The sequence below is a fragment of the Pocillopora damicornis genome, chromosome 2 (genome assembly GCF_964200805.1).
Source record: "Pocillopora damicornis chromosome 2, jaPocDami1.2, whole genome shotgun sequence".
Lineage (NCBI taxonomy): Eukaryota > Metazoa > Cnidaria > Anthozoa > Scleractinia > Pocilloporidae > Pocillopora > Pocillopora damicornis.
In genome coordinates, this window is record NC_142671.1 from 16819450 (window position 1) to 16839441 (window position 19992).

Below are 19992 nucleotides of genomic sequence, written 5' to 3' on the forward strand. Positions count from 1 at the left end.
AAGAACCTTTTATACAGATATATATATATATATATATATATATATCAATAACGGTTTCAATACAAATTATCTTTTGTACAGAGCGTAGGGTTCGTCAAAGTGATCCTCTCGCACCTTTGTTTTTTATCTTGGGCCTGAAAATTCTCGCGTGTGAAATTAGACAAGATAACAACATAGAAGGAATAAGAATTTACCTGCATTCGCTGAAGATATGACCTGTTTTTCAAATATATGTGTGCTATTATGTACGTTTAGAGGCATATTTAAGATTTTCCGGTGAACAATGTGAAAAAAATCCCTGAAGCAGCGGTGAAAGGATACTTATCTCTAGCATGTGAATAATTCACTTCCGAAACGAGGCTTGCTGCAAATCGACCAATCACCGTCGAGATTTTTGTGCACTTAAGCCTTGACCTGCTACGTGTGTGCGTTAATTTTGTAGTCACTCATTGTAAACAGTTGCGGAAGGAAAACTAGAAGCCAATCGATTCTTCGTTTTTGTAGAACTCCATTCCAGCACATAATCCATAGGGACTTTCAGCCGGCTTGCGCAGGAAGATAATGGCCGACCCTGGGAATTGTAAGAAGTAAGTTATGACTGTCAACATTTTGATTGAATTATAACGTCACAACGAGTTCTCATTTGCGGCTAACGTGATGTCTTGAACTTAGGAGAGATTGTTGGTTGTGTGGGACATCACAGATTAAATGGGTCTCCCGTCCAGAATTGATTCGACTTAGCTCTGTTCTGTTATCTTACATTTAGACTTGAGGCTTTGAATTGCGGAAGACTTTATGCAAATGCAACAAACACACGGAAAAAATCAGTAAATTTTCCCGTAATAACTTTCACTGAGATTGACTTGTAAATGAATAACCGAATAAGAAAGAAAACTTTGTTGAGGTCTTATATTCTTTCAAAATTAATCCTCATAAAGAAATCCTGGTCTTTGTTCTAATAGCTGTTGTTTCTCTCGGCCCTGATTCGGCGAAGGTGGTTTTAAACATCCTTGAGCAAGATACTTTTCTTTGATAAGAAACAAGAAACAATAGTGACGCAATTGATTTCCCGTGGGACTACGGCTCTGCTTGCGTTTTTGAGTCTTTGTTTTTATCACGTCCTCTTGAGTGGCTCACAAATTAAATTCTGTGACGATGTCATTTTAACAAAGCGATGACGTTTTCATACCTCTCACAACATCAATGATGGTTGTTTTTAATTAATTAATTTTTTTTTTTAAGAGGACCATTGCATTTTAGTTGTGACAGAAACTGTAGAAGTCACTTTCAACCCGCTGCTTTATTGAATACAACAGCTCCACTTAAAGCTACTTAAATCAGTAGAGATGCGCGACCGTCTACAACATCTAATGCATAACTCAGCAAGCATGGCCAACAGACATGCCCTCATCGTGAACGCTTCGGCATGTGAGTTTCTTCGCCCGCGAGAAAGATCTTGAGCAACGCTAGTCTGCGAGAGGTCTGTAATGATAATGTTTGACTAAGTGACCACTCAATCATAACAAAGTAAACAACAAAGCATTCTGGAATGTACTAAAACATTTTAAGGTCATTTTGTGATTTACAGTCGAGGCTGTATTAAGCGGTCACCCTGTATTAAGCCGTTAATTGTCCCGAATTTGTTGGATCAATATCAGTAGCTGGGAACAGACTCTTGTATAAAACTACCGCACAATGTATCTTTCAAGTAACTTTTAATCCCAAAATCAAAGTAGCGAGATCAAAGTTGCAAATTCAGTACACTAAGTGGTCAATTATGGCATGAAGTGGCGTTGTTTGTAATACTTCTAATCCGTGAAAGCTGTATCAAGCGGTCATCCCGCCATTTCCCGTGAGTGACCGCTAAATACAGGTTCGACTGTACACTACACTACAGCATTAGTTATATTTGCTGGTGCGAAACAGTCTGGTGGTCATATCTTTTACCGAAACTTAGATAACTTTGCTGAAAACATTTTTAATATTTAGTTCCTAGACTTCGCGTGGGGCGCTAACATTCTTTTTTTGGCTGACTTTTTCGGACTCGCGCAACGGACTGCGCCGAAAAGGAGAGCTTGCTCGCAGCCTACTTAGAAATTGAAACCTTTTTTCAAATTTTTCTCGGTTTTTATCATATAGCAAGATATTATAAACAATACTTAGTCTCTTGTGTACAGATATTGCGGATGAAATACCAGGATTTCTTCAGTTTCGAAAACATAAAATCTTCACCGAGTCATACTGACATTTTTTTACATTTTTAAACACAGTAGTATTTTTCTCAGGCTCGTAGTCATGTGCATCCAGATGTTTTTGGAAGTTTCATTATTTTTTTTTCACTAGCGACGCAAGCATAAGCGCAAGCACAAATGTAGGGGTAACAGCTCTTATTTCGCCATGAAAACGGCCTCGATGCAAGCATAAAGACGAGCGCATGCCTTTTCTTGTACCAGTGCTTGTGCTTGTCGACGTTCGTTTCCACTTGGTATATTTTACTTATAAGTGTGTTTGTGCTCACGCTTGGACTTGATAATTATAATAATAACAATAATATTTATTATTTGTAACGCGCATTTTACATGTGCATATGATCAAATGCGTGATAAAAAAATATAATAAAAATAAATAGAAATATAAATGTTAGATAAAAATTAGATACTAGGCCCTGCATCAAAATATACAAAACGATAAAATAATATAAATAACACAGAGCAAAAATTTATAAAAGTGAATAAAAACTTTAAAACTAAATATCAATTATGAAAATTTAATTAAGTTATATTTGCATTTCTAATTGAACCAGGAAGACCATTCCAGAGTTTAGGAGCTGCACTGGCAAAAGCCCTATCACCTAAAGTTTTCTTCGCTCCAGTTGTTAGTGGTTGTAATAAAAGCTCATAATTAGAGCGCAAACTATTATTCAAAGGCTGTATTATCTTAATAAGACCAGATATGTAATTAGGAGCAAGGGCATTAATAGCTTTAAAAGTAATGACTAAAATTTTGAGATTAATTCCAATTTAACTGGCAACCAGTGCAAAGAACCTAAAACTGGTGCTATATGACAGAATCTAGGAACAATGCAAACTAACCTGGCCATTGTATTTTGAACTCTTTGCAGCTTATTTATGTGCTTTAGATCTGATTCACTAGAGGAAGTGGAGCTGTCAAAAATTCCTGAAGAACGATTGGTAAGAGTTGACCTTGTGCCTAAGTCTTCCAAGTCTGTGAGGAGGCCATCACCAGAACTTGATAGCGTGCCTTCCGAAGTAACACGCGTTGATCAGGATCAGGTCGAGGGTGAAATTCCTGCTGGTTTTGGTATGTATGATCACAGATAGTCTTACAGGGATTGGTGGCCTTTATGATAAAGTTCCTTGATTCATTATTGAACTACCCGTTACAGAATTTTGTAGATGCAGTCAATTTGGTTTGTCTTGAATATGAAAGATATTATCTAAACGATTGGGTTGGGATAGTGATGAGGATAATCACCAAATAGGCTGTTTTGCCTCCGCCTCAGCAAATATAGTGTACAGTTTGACAACTGTTGCGATTATTTTTCGGACTAAGCTTATTTGTTGCGATGTTGACTCGTCTGTGTCTGTCCTTTGATAGATGATAAGAATAATTAATCCAAATGCGTGTACGACTAAGCGTATTCCTACTTATAGATGAACAATGGCGTCAAAATTTGGTTTAAAAAAAAACAAAAAAACAAACATCAGCGACATACGCAGGCTTTACTTTACCCTTTACTTTATGTGTTACCTTTTTTTCGTTCTACCATATTTTGACGTCACTCATGATCAACCTTTGAAAAAAATGTGGCAAAATTTGATGTAAATTTCCTTTCTATCATCTATTTATAGAACCAGAGGACGAGCACGTGGGTATTGATGCTTCTAATCAACAATCTCAACATGAGATCAGTAAGTGAAAGAGGGCGTCAAGGGAGACACAAACTCAAGACGCAAATAAACAGACTCCTAAAACATTGGTGTAATTGTGTTAATGAGTCAACGTGCATTCATTTCGTTTATTCAAAGTTTATTCCTTCCCCGAAGACTGTTCATCACACGAGGAACGAGGGCTACATTGAGAGGGTGGTGGAATTCAAACTTACTTCTTTTTTCGGTGGTTGTTTAAATTGAAAAATGTCCATATTTGTGAATCATTCTTGCATGTGTCTGATTGTTTTACAGAGATAGAGAAGGATTTGGATGATGTTCTACGTAAGGGTGATTTCGATGCGATTGATCAAACAGTGACTCCAAAAACCCTGGCAAGATGTAAAACTAATACCTTAATCAAATCTTTCCAGGTTGGTCTTGTAACTTTATCTCTACCTATTTTACCGCCATAATTTACTCAGGGCTGTTTAGCCAGACCAAGTGACAAAAGTGATCCTTATTTACTTTGATTTTGTTTCACTTCTCCATATGATTAGCTCGTCATGCGCATACCGCTCTCTCTACTAATTAACGTCAAAACTACAACCAATTGTTACTTGTTCACTGTCTGAGAGTGTACTTGTAACCTTGAAGTATCACTGACTTGCAGTTATATCTTGTTTTCTTTCTTATTGGTCATCGAGGTTTCAGTGTACTAATTTTCAAAGGACAATTGAAAAACCCTCCTGCCATCTTCAACAACTGGAGGCTAATAAGAAATCAGAAACAACATCATTGATTAAGAAAGATGTTTTTTCGTCTTGTCATGAGCGTGGGACAAAGAAAAAAATTCTGAGTCCCCATGATGAATCGAACCTCAGACCTTCGGATTTGCGCCTCGATGCTCTACCACTGAGCCACAAGGACTCTTCGGTGAGCGGGGTCTATTACGAAGTTCTAATGACACGCGTCCTGCATACTGCTAGGATCAGTAATGTCGATAGCGTAATGTTTTTGACAGAAAAGTAGAGATGGTAAGTTTTAAGCTCAGTGAAGAATTAAGAAAGATGTTTTTTCGTCTTGTCACGAGCGTGGGACAAAGAAAAAATTCTGAGTCACCATGTGGAATCGAACCTTATTTTTTAACGAAAAAACATCTTTCTTAATTCTTCACCGAGCTTAAAACTTACCATCTCAACTTTTCTGTCAACATCATTGATTTTTACGAGCCATTTCATAAAAAGATAACTTCATTTCTTTTTAAACTTAGGTCAACAAAGCACTGCGAGATTTAGCAGATGGTGCAAACCCGGAGAAAGACGATATAGAAAAGCTTGAAAAATCTATGTGCGAGTTCACATCAGCCTTGATAGATCCCCTTAAAGCCGACGCCGATACCAGAAATAAATTTCAAAGTTGTTTTGATGATCTGGTGGACAAGGCAATTGACACGAAGCAGAAGAAGGTACTACATGAATGATAAAAAGGTTTCCAATCAACACTTTATGATATCCTTTACCCCTAAAGTCGATTCTAGTGGGAATGCTCTCGCCCATCTGAACACACGGGTGCCCTTACCCTTACGTGCTATATTGGGGACATTGTTGTCTCTCTTCTTTCCTTACCAATAACCACCAGTGAGGACGCTTTGTGCGCCACATAAAGCCTCCTCACGGGTGGTTATATGGGTGTAATATCGGATATTACAAAGGGGAAAATATATTTTTAAGATTTATGCACACAATGTCACGGTAAACTTAGTGCCAATTCAATCAATCATGAGAATTTGACGTATTTTTTAATTCGTTAAAGCGGTCGGAAATATTCCCATACAAACTCTCATAGTTCTACCATGACTGTTATTGCGCGAGATGATAATCTCACAGCTGGAGCTTGGGCTGCCTGTGATTCAATGTACAGGACGTCATTTTTATGTCTTTCTACTGTATGTACAAAGAAACAATTAATCAATTTCCAGTGAAAGAAATTTATACTCTAGTGAATCTACTGAATAATGTGACGCCAAACTGAATGATTTAATGACACACATCAGGCTGCCGGGTGCCATAGCTGATCCGGCCAGAAATTAGTTTTCAACTTGAATTTTGTTACTTATTCCTAAGAAATCTTTCAGACCCTTGATTTAGCAGCTCTATTCTGTTGTAGATCACAGTCGTGACGTCAAAATGTGGCAAGAGCAAAAAGGTGGCACATGACGCGCGGCCGGGTGTGTCACTGATATGTCGTTAGAATTGTTTTGAATTAAATGAAGCCAAACGTTGTTAATGGTGACGTCCCCTATGAGGCTCTCCTCTGATAAGTAATAAGCAAAAACCAGTCCAAATTCAGCTCATTGCGTAAAATAATGTATCGACGAATTTTTTTCGCAGTTCATCTCTCACCCAGTGGTGTATAACTTTCTCAACTCCAGATGGTACCAATCCTTTTTTCACGTAAGAAAAGAATCATGGCGGACGCCTCAACGCTGGGGATACTTTTTTCTCAACCTCTGGACAGTGTTTGACATCGTCTTTTTTCCCTTTCTCTTTGCCATTTTCTTCGTCGTGCATTTGATAAAACAGGCCTTGAGGAGGAAAAGAGGTTTGTAATATCGTTTTGCTAGCATTACATGGTAATGCGTTTTCAGCAAGCTCTAAAGTATTCAAAAGGTTTGGGCCTGAGGGGGAGAGGGGTGAGGAGTGGAGGGTGATGGCTTTTCTGTATTTTCTGTATTTTTTTTCTGTACTCCATAAAACTGAGTTACCATGCAAACTGAGTCCTCTCAACTGAAACAATACAGGAGTCCTGACTAAAACTATGCGCGAGGTGCGGGTCACGTATTTCTTCCCTGGCACGTGAAACGCGCTTTCGTGCTTGCCTTGTGCTTGCAAAAAACTGCGCCAGTTCTGCAGGATACATCGTTCAAGGAGCGTTCACAGGCCCCGTATTTGTTCCCACCTGATCATAACGGTCTTAAGAATGGTTGGGACCGTTCTAGCCAAGTTTTGAGATTAGATTTAAGTATCTACTGGGGAGTTGTTGAGGTGCTTTGTATCAGTTGTTGCATGTTTCCTTTATTGATCAGTGGTTTAATCACTTAGCCTCTAATGCTTTCTTCGATCATTTTTCAGAAACCGGAATATGTTTTGTTTTGACGCTGGGCAAAGATACCTCAAAAGAAGAATTTAATCTGATTAAAAAGACGATAAACTACATTGTTGGTGAATATGGCTGCCACTCTGCCAAATACTGTGTTGTTTTACATGAAGACCACAAAATTATCGGTAACATCAACTTTGAAGAGAGGTGCACTACTGAGGATGCATTTCGAGCGAGGATTAACCAGTTACAGCAGCCAAAATCTACCAGTTTACTCAGTGAAGATCTTATGGCCACCCGAGGTGCATTCACAAACCAAACACTTGGAAAGGAGGCCAAAAAGGTGAGGAATACATGCGCACAACCGTTTTCCCGGCGGAGCGCTGTCAAGTTTTGTCCCTTAACTTGTTCGTATAGGCTCATTTTGCAGTCACGGGCTGGTTATCAGGCCTTGGTAAGTTATACTTACCGATTCATATTCAGTATTGATTGATTTTGAAGATCGCATGCTACAGTTGATTTATGTTTAAAACATAAACACAAATTACGTTTTAGTTAGTGTCACGGCTCATGGGCCGGCCCCTTGCATTTGCCTTCTTGCTGGAGGACTCAGGCTTTCCCCTCGTACTTCAAGCTTTTAAACTCACTGTCACGAATAATCAAGCGTTTATGCTCTTTCTATATTAGATATCAGAATGAGAAAAACATGTCCCTCTAATTTCCCTTGGTATCAGTAAAAAGCAATAACCATTTCACGATTGCTATCGGCTCATAATCTTCCCGTCTTTCAGAAGAACTATTGCGTCAAACTCCTCGGGAATTTTGTTGAAGACCTCCGGTACGTCCGTTTTAAATACAGTTGTCTTTTAAGTTCCGAAACTTCCAAGCTTTTAGCCAGTCGTTTGTGCTTTTTTGGGGATTTTTGTTCTTCAATTCTCCTGTAAACTTTGAACTAAAATGTGGTTACTTTCCACTAACTTGTCCGCCATTTTGTTTTGCTTTGCTTTCGCGACTCTCTTGACTCTCAATCAATTTAATTTCAACTTTCTGCAATCCATTCTACTTTTTGCATTCAGTTTCAACTCTCTATGAGCATGCTGAAATCTTTGCATGCATATTACAGGTAACTGACGACTAAAATGTCACTTTTTCGGAATACCGTCTAAATGCCTCGAGTAACACATTGAAACAGATACAAGGTGCCTCATATGCCTCTTTGCACCTTTTTTCGCCGGGAAAACCGTCCTTAATGCAGCTTCGTGAGTCATCCGCCGTAAACGCTTCGATTTTGATCATGTGACCTTTACGTCACACGTGTGTACATTAACCGAAAAAAAAATGGCGGATAGTACTTCGAGTGAAAGCAGTCCTATTTCGGGGTCTTATTATTCGGATTTTGAGGCCTCGATGGAAAGTGAACATGATGAAAGGGTTTCTGAATCCGTTAGTGAAATCAGGCCCAGCCAATTTGAACCGCCAGGACGAATGTAACCTAAAATAGAGGGCGGGGGTCAGAAGAGGATCAAGAGCCCGTGCGCCGCGGCCGCCTCAATCAAGAAAGCAAGAATGGTGAGTGCATTTGCGATTGTAAAAAAAATCTGAAAATCAGTTGCTTTTCAATTATAGGAGCGATCAATTAAAGAAACCAAGTGTGTAGACTCTTGAATACCGTGAGAGTGAAATGTTTTTATGCTACACGCACGCACCTTCCGAAGCTAAGGTTTCACTGACTAAAAATACAAACATACACACTTGTGGAGGTGAATTGGATGGATTATACACGTTCACACGCGATTGAATCGGTTTCAAGCTTTCCTGTGTTGAATTTGGCGAACGATTAAAGATTTCTCGGCTTTTACTTTAAAACACGATTCAGAAAAAAATAACATTCGCACATGAAGAATTGTAAATAAAGTAAAGTAGCCTTAAGTTTGAGTTATCTCTCACGTTTGTAACAGTTGCAGAGCTGATAACTGTTCCTTTTGGTGAAACCAATCATGCAAGTTGTGCTCTCTATTTCTTCTGTTCAACATCGAGAAAAAAATTGCTACTTTACTGATTTTTTTATTACAAGGTGTCAGTGTGGCCAATCAATGTGGAGAAAGGAACAAAACATCTTTTGCCGAGAAGTAGATGTGGTCAAAAATAAAAATTTGCAGGATGTTACAGTGGAACAGTTGCAGGCAGAAGCCAGATGTATTGTCCAGATACAGGGTTTGGGGAAACTGGTGGAGGCTGACTACGTCTGCATTTGCTTTGTTACAAAACATCACTACACAGAGCTTCCCTGGTTTTCGTTTTCTTTGTTTTACATCCTGCTGTTTTCCGTCCATATTGTAAATGTCAACGCGGCTGAGAGTAGTACAGTTTTTTATAACTTGTCCGTGAACATATATATATATATATATATATATATGTATATATATATATATATATATATATATATATATATATATATATTATAGTTTTTAAAGTTCAGGTCGTAATTTGAGAAACATTACCTACTTGTTATTTCCATAGCACGAGTTTGTCGCTAACTCCGTTCCTTTTTTTACCAAAGCACTGCGTTTTGAACGGTAGGAGCTAGGCATTCCCATGAAATGTGCTTAAATGGTTTCCTCTTTCAGGCTGTCAGCTTGTTTTACTGTTCACTCAGCTGACAGTGGTACATTTTTTCAATTTTTTTACTCGATAATGGTTAAGAGGAAAAAATTATGGGAACATATATTTTTTTACAGCTGTTTGGAATGGCGTGCAAACTACCTGTGGCTCTGAATACAGGCACGCTATCTGTCGCCTTTCGATTATTCAACCTTCGTTGTTTTATTTCTCACTTCGTATTTCATAGTCTCTAATTGGTGGCCTATAAGAGAATGGAACAAATCTTATTTTTTTCCGCTAGTAAATTTGGGCAGCAGCTGAGCAGCCGGGACGAAGTTGTTACTTTCAGGTCTTGACATGACGCTTTTCACTACCTTACACACGTGTGACGTATCACATCCTGACCTGGCCGTCGATTAAGCGTCAAAAAAAATTTGTAGAAAATTTTATTTTGCACAACATATCGTAAATTTGCTCATGTAGGATTCTTTAAGGAATGTATTGGGACAAAAAAGGAGAAAATTTGGCGTCGGTTACCCTTTAATGATTTAGTTATTTATCGTATCTGGCATTACATGTACATAACAGCTACAGTTATCAGTTTTGTGAACAGATTCAATAAACGGTGAGATAAACAAAACGATAAATAACTTATGCAATAGATCCATTGTCAGTAGTTGAGATACTTACAAGCACATCAGCAATATTCTCTGCGAATCCAATTATTGTTTTTCAAAGTGTTTTTTTGTAAAAAAATTCAAGCAGCTCCTTTAATTTATAAGAAGGCTGGTGTGGTATCAAGATTGATAAGTTTGGGCTCATATTTGATAAAACTTGTAAATTTCTTTTTGAGAATCAAGGGAATAAATATCACCTTTTTTCATTTTATGTTTACAATAGGTGGTCGTGCTCTTTCTTAATGACTCGTTAAGCATGGTTAAGGCTAACGCTGGGAGTCCACGGCTCTTAGAGGAGATAAAGGAGATGAAAGTTAACATCGTTCCCGTCGGTATCGGGAAGCACGCCAAATTATCAGAGTTAATTAAGATGGCAACTAAAGATGGCACAGCACGTCACTTTGGAGAATTCGAGTCACACGAGACGTTGGGAACAGCTGTCATACAAGGTAACCTGGGGAGGTTTAGAATTACGTTATAAAAAAACCCTCCTTAGAATGATTATTCTCCTAATTGGTTTGGGAAAAAAATAAGAAAGTATTGCATGCACTTGTTACAATTCGAATTGAGGAAGGTTTTTAACGGTATTATATTTTAAAAAGCTTTAACTTTTCTCCCCACTGCTCGGAAGTGTAACTGGCTTTACAATCGATATGTTTTACTTTCTTACAGGTATCGAGGGAAAGACCATCTATGGTGAGGACGGGCTATTTTTGGTTGCTAGATTTCCAGATCGTTAAACTTTTTTTTCCAAATAATTTTCGTCAGATCGTCAGTGCTTCCAGAGTTTTCTTTTGATGGTCTCCATTCTAAGCTCGCGTCTCATTCATTGTCCTACCTAGTATAACTATGATTACTATGATGTCTTCCAGAGAAATACAAGGATTACTTTACGACTCCTTATTTCGTCTTTTTCCGCGACACGCTGAGTTATCTCATCCTCCTCGTTCTTCACTTCGCCATTTGCCTGTCCCCTTCAACTATTGCCTTCAGTCGACTAGAATGGGCCATTTTAGTTTTCTTCCTGGGACGCGTTTTGATGGAGGTGGATCAGTTTATTAGTCCTAAAAAGGCTGACATGAAAGCATTTAAGCGGTGTAGGAGGAATAGAGATGGCTCCAGCTACCAAGTATGTTCACAAGAGGGTCAACAAGAGACAAATGAGGCAGAAGAAGACAATATCTTGCGAAAGAAGCCTAGTAATTATTTCAGGTATTTCAGCGTTTTCTTTTCTGTTACTAGTGACAATACTAGATTCTCATTCATGTTGGGGGCATGTCAGCTAGGAAGGATGGGGAAAAGAGTTTACAGCTTGAAGACGATAACAAAATGAGCCACTGTTCTCAGCTAAGGTACACTGGTAATTTTTTTAGAGCTGTATCATTAGTCATGAGGTGACATGGTTCACTGCCCGGGTTCATTGACAGCAACCGATTTTTATTGTTTTAGTACACCATTAATTAGCTCGTACTCATTGCAACAATAAATAGTGGTACTTTTAAGAACTGATTATTTTGCCTCATGATTATGCAAGGTCTAGCAGTTCACGGATTCCCTTAAATAGATAATGGTCTTCTAGTACTGATATCTACTACTTTTATAGTGACCGTTGGAATGTGCTTGACGTCATCATTCTTGTTTTCTACCTGATCACCTTCATACTACGCATAATTACATGGATGAACTCCACGGACGCGTCAGAAAACTCACTCTTGGCTGTGTCAGAGTATTTCTATGGATTTATCGCCATGTTTCTCACACTGAGAGCCTTTGGTCAAGTCATAGAGCGCAAGCGGGGAATGGGTGCAATACAAATCGCTTTGTTTTTTGTTATCGGGGACGTAATGGCGATATTTTGGCAGTTTTTGGCCATGATTCTAGCATTTTCTCTGGCTATGACCAAGATATATGTTGCTGAGAAGGCCTATACCTCAGGAAAAGATTCCGCGGAGGATTTGTGAGTACATATTGCGATCTTTCTAAATTATCGAAACCGTGAGTGACAGATGTTAACTTGTTAGGCCCATTCGTTTGTTAGTCTTTTTAGTAGTGGGGTGGAAGAGCTTTCCTTTTACGTTATGGAGGGGAACCTTATGAATGTTTAGGCACCCAATGTAAGAAACAGTGGGCTAAAAGCTAATCAAGTGAGATTTACTTTTTTGGATGGGAAGCCTAACAGGAGAGTAAAACTACTCAGATCAGAATGTCAAACGTAGCATGAAGGCCGATTTTTTACAGTCTTTATGAATACTCAAGCAGGAAATTTCAACAAGAGGCCTCAATAAATAAGTCACTTCGTCGCGCCACTAATACACAAAAGGTTTGAAATCAAATCATGATAGCCTGATGCCCATTAATCATCGCAGGGTCAGTCGTAGTCATAAATTGTGGAGTCAGTGACTTGCTATACACTGACTTTTTGTGCTTCTGGAGGTATAAGTTCAGGAATGTTAGTTAACAATTTCTCTGGAACAACACAACCGTGTAAAATAAATTTGGAAGGGGGGGGAGGGTGGTGGTTATGGGACAATTTCTGTTGGTTAAACCGTAAACCATGGCAACGGTTTCTATAACCATTCATTTTCTCCTATTATTTTTAGGGCATGCAGTGATTCCGGGCTAATTTGGTAAGAATAAAATTATAGTTTTTTTCTACTCTAATTTTAACTTTGTTCTCTGATGTCTAAAATATACCAGGTTACACGAAATTTTTGCTAACCTTGAATTTCGCGCTTTCAATATGCCGCGATTATTTAAAAAGTTTCAAGCGTGAAATTCTATACCTGAGGGGTCGGAAAGGTTAATTAAGGTCTCCCGGGAGGAAAAAAAGTGGAAAAAAAATCATGCTGATGTGTTAAAATAAGTCCTGATGTTCAACACCGTGCTTTACCAGCTTCATCATGAAAATTTGCAGGAAAGACACTCTTTCCTTTCATGGCAGCAGATTTACTAGAACAAGAAGCACAGCTGCGAGTGAAGAAACCCTCTTTGCCTCGCATCCCCCTCGCGGCTTCGTGTCCGATTAATTAACGCTACTTCGCCACTTAAACCTGCAAAAAGGCCAGCCCAGCTATTAGTTTAACTTCTTAAGAGGTACCTTACGGTTTTTTCCTTCTGGAAAAATCCAGACTTCATCGTTGCTATTTCTTTTTACCAGTGATATCCCTCAGGTTTAAGGTTATCGTGTGATATTTTGGATACCAACACGTAAATGTGTTGATATTTGACGTGACGGAGCTGACTAGGAATCTTGAAAGCAAATTTTGAAATCGATGATCCATGTAAGAGCAGCGACACGATGGCCTCCAGGACACACACGTTTAAAAACGTTTATGGCGGTCTTAACGATTTCAATTTAAAGAACTGAATGGTGTTTCGATCTAACTCGTTGCTTATGTTCTTCAGTTGGTGGAACATGGCGACACACCTTGGTTGGTCTTTACTGGGTTTAGCTGACCTGGATAGGTTGAACTCCGTCGACAATTCATCCGTTTCTCTTATTCATGTGCTGTACAGCTTCTTCTTAATCATGGCAGTTATCCTTCTCGTGAACATGATGATTGCGTTGCTCTCCAACACCTATCAGCAGGTTCAGGTACTAATCAGTCTCTCAGCCTTCGCCGATGTATATTAATTCTGTTCATAATCCAGAGTTAAGAAAATATGAGAAGTTCTCGACTGTAAACTTGGTGGAACTTTTTTTGGCGTAAGATATAAAATATATTTTCTGCAAAGTTCAAAAGATTCTATGATTATCTGTAATTGTACTTTTGGCCGACTGACGTTTTAGACGAAAATGATGGCGAATATTGTCCCTTTGGTATGATATGTCAAAATATTCTTCCGCTATAGGAGTGTCGCCTGTTGTCTTTATTAACTGGTACTTCCTTAGAAGCTGTTAAGTCCCTCTCATTCCTCTATTATCAGGATAACTCACTGCAGGAGTGGTCTTTCAAGAGAGCCATTACTGTAAGAACCTACAGCACCTATCATCCGATACCAGTGCCCTTCAACCTTTTGTCTGTCCCCCTGATAGTACTCTGGAACCTATGTTGGCGCGACACTCCTGCTTCGCTAAAGGGCGGACGGGTAAGCTGATAACACCTTGCCAATTAGTTTTGTGAGTTTTGACAAGCTGCTGTTGTTTAAAGTTATCGTTCACGTCTGCTCAGTGATTTTACTTCACTTTCGATGTGGTCTTCTTTGATTTGACAGAGAGTAGCTCTGAATAAAGTGGTGAAGAAACTAGAAAGGAGGTACTTCGAGAAATATGGTTATGAATTTCCCCTCACAGGTGGATGATATGCTAGATTAGTAGATAGCCCCAGAAATCTATGATATGGTCATACAAAAGTATATGGCGAGAGATGTTTTCCTACTAAATCTTGCTTTGTTATTATCAAAGCAATAGTTCTAAAGAAGTTTAAACCATGACGGACAAGAAATAAAAAATCACAAATTAAGAATTCCAGTAATGATAAGCTATTTATAACGAGGCGTATCGTAATGATTTTGCTGACTAGATTCGGAAGAAGCCAATTTAATATTTGGTTGCTCGCTTTGTTTTAGAGGGGAAAAAGATAGATCACTTGGTGCATGAAAATGAGGGAGGTCGAAAATTGGCCAATCAGATAGTTCGGCAAGTATTCCGACCGCGTGGAAACAAGGAGGAGAAACTTGCGTCTGGCCACAGAGTGAGTGTTTTTGAGGCACACATTCACATGTTAACTTAAACAGGAAATTTCCCTACCATATACTATGGATTCTGCTCCATCAGGATACACCTTTTTAATCATTTGAATTTGCATTTTAACCTTTTCCCTCGAACACAAATTTAAATGTACGATTGAGAAAACCTTTCAAGAAACGTTGTGCTGTAGTTTCCATGTTCCTTTGAAAAAAAAACCGAACTTGTTTTGTAGTGACATAGAAAAGCTGATCTCAAATGCTGCTCCGGGAAGTACGAAAAAGTCAACAAAATTTGCTCTCAACGCGCGATACGAAAATTAATGAGAGGGTTATAGCTTGAATAAAACCCCTTCTGGCTTGCTGGTATGTCGGCTGACAATGTCCATGGTCGAGAGATTGTCTTTAAGTTTTCAAATTTCTCCTTGAAGCTTTGGTTCTTGGCCAAATATTCATTTTTGGACAATGTCTCAGCCGCAGACATTTTCAGGTGACATAACTGAAGGGGTCCCTCACGTTACTGAAGTTTTGTTCGATTGTCATTTAAAGGCGTGGTATGATTCGCCGGGAATTGCTGTCGATGGCTGTCTCCTAACTTACATGGGACCTTATTTCTGCAACATATGCGAAAGTGGAAATCGTAAGAACATTCACAGCGCCAAATTCAAGTCTCCCTTTACACCAGAGAAACCACGATTTGAGGTGTGCTTTTGATTTACAGAGAATTATTTGCGAACAACAAATTTAATTCATACACTTCCTGCTCCATGATAGACTCTCTGAAGATGCAACATAATTACATCGCCTTTTTACCCTCTTCCCTTAAATAACCTCCCTCCTGTAGGCGCTGGTATTCTTTTCTATTTTGTAGCACTACAGATACTCATTTTTTTTAAGAATGAACTTAACGGTGCCTCCATAATAGAAAGACCAGACCGGTTCCTGAAAAACATCTTTATGTTCCTCTTGTGGTATCCTATTTTCACCTTTGCTTTCATGGTAACGTGTCAACATGGATCTCGTTTGGGCACTTAACCCTGTAACACCCAAGAGTGACTATGATGTAATTTCTCCACACATTATTATCCCTGAGTCGAACATTAGGCCGGGTCACATGGATAAAGTAAATGAACCGCCACCAACCGAAAAAGCTCTTCATTGTTTAAATAATTCTTCTTTGTCAGCACAACTGTATAGAGAACAGCATGAAGAAAATTCATAATGATGTTAGGGTGTGAAAGGTTAAATTCATCTCCTTGTTCCACTTCGTTAAGGTGCATTTCGGGGTCAAGTTACAAGGCCTTAGATGGCCACCTTTGAATAGCGTGATGGTGCCTTCGTTCATCCGAAATTCCCTTTTGGATTAATCGTTTACATTTATATTATTATTGTTGTTATTATTATTATTTGTATTAGTGTGTTGCTTTGTAATCATCATCATTATTGCAGTTGTTATTATAGCTGCTTTTGTTGTTTATATGATCATTATTTCGGATGTTGATTGTTTATATTACGGCTAACATCGTCTGTATGATCGTTATTATTTTGTTTTGGTCTAAGAAACTAGGATTCCCTCGGTCTCACGAGCAAAAAAACTAATTTGCATACTGAAAGAAAAATTAAAAGCATGGAACTTATGGCAACCGTAACAACAAAGTCTAAAAAAGAAAAGACCGTCATTGTTTTGCAGGTACTTATTCAGGAGACTGGGGAGAGGCGTATTGTGGCACTGGGTGCTGTGCATGAGTCGTATGACTGTCACAAAATGCCTGGCTGGTATAGTGGAACAGTCGGTTACCACATAGACGATGGTAAAATATTTGAAACTGGCTTCCATGAGCTGGGAAGAGAAGTCGAAGGTATGGGTTACTTTGACGATAGGTGTACGATATCTGCCACAAGGATCTGTTGGCGCTTGGAAACATAATCAAAGTCTTACCATCCTTCTGAGGGCGACCTTACGACAGTAGGTTTCTGTTTTCCAAAAGAAAAAGATTCAGAAATTTTCGTTTGTGAACGTTATAGGGATCACTTTAAAATCGTTATAGACTCTTCGAGATGATTATTCTGACGTGCATGAGATAAATGGGAAATGTATTGTAGCTGTGTGATCAAGATAGAATGCTGAACGTAGTTGCTGTAAAATCCATGTGCCTAGAGTGTGAAACTGAATAAACCCTGAATCCTTCCACAGGACGAAATTGCAAGAATCCGTAAACGGAAACGTGGCAGAAACATGTTAAACCGTTCCGGAAACACGACGGATAACCTGTGTTTCCGTTACCGGTTTCGTGACGTTTTCTCGCGTTTCCGTTGCTGCGTATACAACGGAACCGGACCACTTTTACGTAAATATAACGGAAACATGGAGTTGCATGTTTCCGCCACGTTTCAGAAATACGGAAACATGTGATTTCGTCCTGTGTTCGATCGTGGAGGGTTCCAACCCTCGCCTTCTGCTTGCCGATCAAATGGTCTACAGAGAACTCATTTAAGGTCAAAGAAAAACGAGATTCATATCAACAAATGCTTGACGCTACTAGGATCATTTATATCGTCAACACTTCTTGTATAAATACAGTGAGGGAGATTAAACTTTGTCTTCGAATGAACGAAGAGGTAGGTCATTGATCAAGACCGAACAACAAAGAAAAAAGTCCAATTTCACATCCTGGTGTTACACGGTTGGTTGCCTCATGTTTAGCTTATTTTGTTATCTTTCTGCTTTGTACGTAATATTTTCTGTTGATAACTTAGGAGCCATGGCTTACCGCGGTGATCTCATCGCTTGTGAAGTTGATTTTAGTGGAGTCCCCGAGGGAAAAGTCTCTGTGTTGTTCTCCTTGAACGGTAGAAAAGTAGTGCGTTCTTCAGTGGAGTATACAGAGGGAAATAAACTATTTCCTTTCGTTTCATTAGGATTTGAAGGCATTACAGTGCTCACCAAGGTATGTTCGAAGGAGGGAGGGGGGAGCGGGGAGGGTAATGGGCTAGAAATTGAATCTATAAATGGTTTGGTTTCATCAGTAATCTGCCAACATATCATACCTCGGCACACTCCTCCAGCTACAATTAATCGAGGGGTTGTTCCTGTGACCAAATTGAAAGCATGTGGAGAGGGAGCTCTCTCTACGGCAGCTGTCAGGCTCTAGAATCAAAGGAAGAACTTTGTCGTATCCAGTGCTAAAAAGACCACAAAAATCTTGTTTAAGTCTGTGTAATTTTAATATTTGCGAACATTTACAAAGTTCTACCAAAATTCAGTGCCCTGATTGCTCTTAATTAAGGTACGAACAGGGAAATAGCGTGTCGATCTAATTTTTAGAATTCTATATCAGGCATATCTGTATTCCATAATTGTGGACATTGGAGTTTATACTTCACACCTGTGATCATGGCTGCCCTAAATTTTCGTACTTTTCTTCTTCAAAGTTGAGAAGTTTGATTTCCACACGTTTTAGATGTGCCATCGTGACAGAGACCGTTTTAGTAGAGTAACAAACGAAGACATTCAGGAGGAAATTGGAGATCTGCGACGTGATTTTCAGAATCAACTTACCGAGCAAAGGAGGATGTTGTCAGAAATGAGAAATTTAGTGCTGCGTTTGAAGGAAGTAAGGGATAAAGATGAACAAGAGGAAGATACTAAGAAACTGGCGGGTGACTTAAGTTAAATCCACATGTGATGGCTTACGCGCAGTTTGATGGATCGGATCAATGGATGGATAAAAATAAAGAAGATTTTCATTACCTTAGTAGTCGTTCAAGAACATTCATTTAGTTTAAACGCAATGTAAATCGTATGCAATAACTCTTTCTGATGAGTGAAAAAGATGCAAACTGTATTTCTATAGCTGTAGTATTTCTTGTTGAATTAAAATTGTAGTTTGCTTACTTAAAAAGATTGTAGGAGTTATGAAAACCATTCATTACCATCTATAAGTTACGTTTGCTTAATCATATAGCTCCTAGTCAATAACCATAGTCTCCCCTTCAACTGTTATATATGTTCCTGCAAATTATTTGGGAGAATGTAGAGTTAAATCAAGGTATCACTTTGCTTGTGAGTTAATCTGTTATCTGTTTGCTGAGGAAAAAATAAATATTATAGAAAGAAAAATATTTCTGCTAATCTTTTCACACTGCACTGTTTTCTTTCGTTAAGTGTCATCATTTTAAGATGACACAGAACGCATTCAGATCAGTTTGCAGAAATTACAAATATTCTACTCAACAACCATATATCGGGTTTGTTTCGGAATTTATAATACTTGTACACATTCAATCAATGCGTGAATGTAAATACTGTTGATAGGCGATAGATTAGTCGTTCAATCAAACTGCCTTGAAGCGTGCTCACTCGGGAAATATCCTATTAAGAGAAAGCCAAATTGTTCGGTATTTGTCTCGAGCGTAGGAAAAGCTCACGACGTAATAGGGGGCACTATAAGACACAGCCAATCAAAATACGGTCAAATTAATTCAATATATATCGATAATGTCAAAATGATTACTGCAAGGACTGATAAAGTACGAAAACATAATGATTCCATCATTCGAGTGGTCAATACCAATGGTTTTCATACCAGTTTTCCTCAGGTGTAACAACGACAAGATGAGGAAGTTAGGAGACTTATATGTCAACCGTTCTCGCAGCCTCTTACGCATATGTTGTCTTCCCGTGCCTTTCTTAATATTCCACTAGTCTTGGAGGTGTCGAAATAAGATAGCGGCAGAAAAGATTTTTTGCGTTAATATTTCTAGTACACGCGAGCGCGAGGCGGGTAGAAAGGGCGAGTCATAAACGAGGTGAGAACGTTACATCTGTGCAACTAATGTGTATGTGATCCCGGTGAACAAAATGATCCCCAAGTCCGGACTTAAATAAAAAAAAATACCGTATTGGAGGATGGCAAATGACTCGTAAACATATTTCAACGCCAAATTTGGCCTCTCTATTGCTTTCTGGTCTGCTGCCGTTAATATTTATCAACGAAACTTTTAACTTTTTACTATGGGATTTTTTTAGAAATCTT

The 19992-nt window shown here is 38.7% G+C and overlaps 1 protein-coding gene across 2 annotated transcripts; it reads left to right on the forward strand.

Annotated features, from left to right (window-relative positions):
* The first annotated feature begins 411 nt into the window (after positions 1–411).
* Positions 412–19076, forward strand: LOC149050103 (uncharacterized). 2 transcript variants are annotated; one of them, XM_089197233.1, is made up of 20 exons: positions 412–587; positions 3140–3321; positions 3873–3932; positions 4206–4324; positions 5164–5358; positions 6284–6494; positions 7025–7335; positions 10494–10719; positions 10943–10966; positions 11143–11482; positions 11874–12227; positions 12871–12897; positions 13676–13865; positions 14198–14359; positions 14486–14564; positions 14840–14964; positions 15506–15658; positions 16647–16815; positions 17714–17904; positions 18418–19076. In XM_089197233.1, the coding sequence occupies exons 1-20, from the start codon at positions 562–564 to the stop codon at positions 18628–18630; spliced, it is 3357 nt and encodes a 1118-aa protein (XP_089053359.1). In that variant the 5' UTR covers positions 412–561; the 3' UTR covers positions 18631–19076. The 2 variants fall into 2 exon arrangements, with proteins under 2 accessions (XP_089053359.1, XP_089053358.1); XM_089197232.1 differs by having other exon boundaries at positions 424–587; positions 3122–3321.
* The last annotated feature ends 916 nt before the right edge of the window (positions 19077–19992 follow it).

What these genes read in the sequence shown, in the direction of transcription:
- LOC149050103 (XM_089197232.1), top strand. Translation starts at nt 562, where the DNA reads ATGGCCGACCCTGGGAATTGTAAGAA. An exon ending in GGGAACAGCTGTCATACAAG is followed by an intron (nt 10,720 to 10,942) that starts GTAACCTGGGGA and finishes ACTTTCTTACAG; the next exon opens with GTATCGAGGGAAAGACCATC. An exon ending in CAGAGAAACCACGATTTGAG is followed by an intron (nt 15,659 to 16,646) that starts GTGTGCTTTTGA and finishes ATTGTTTTGCAG; the next exon opens with GTACTTATTCAGGAGACTGG.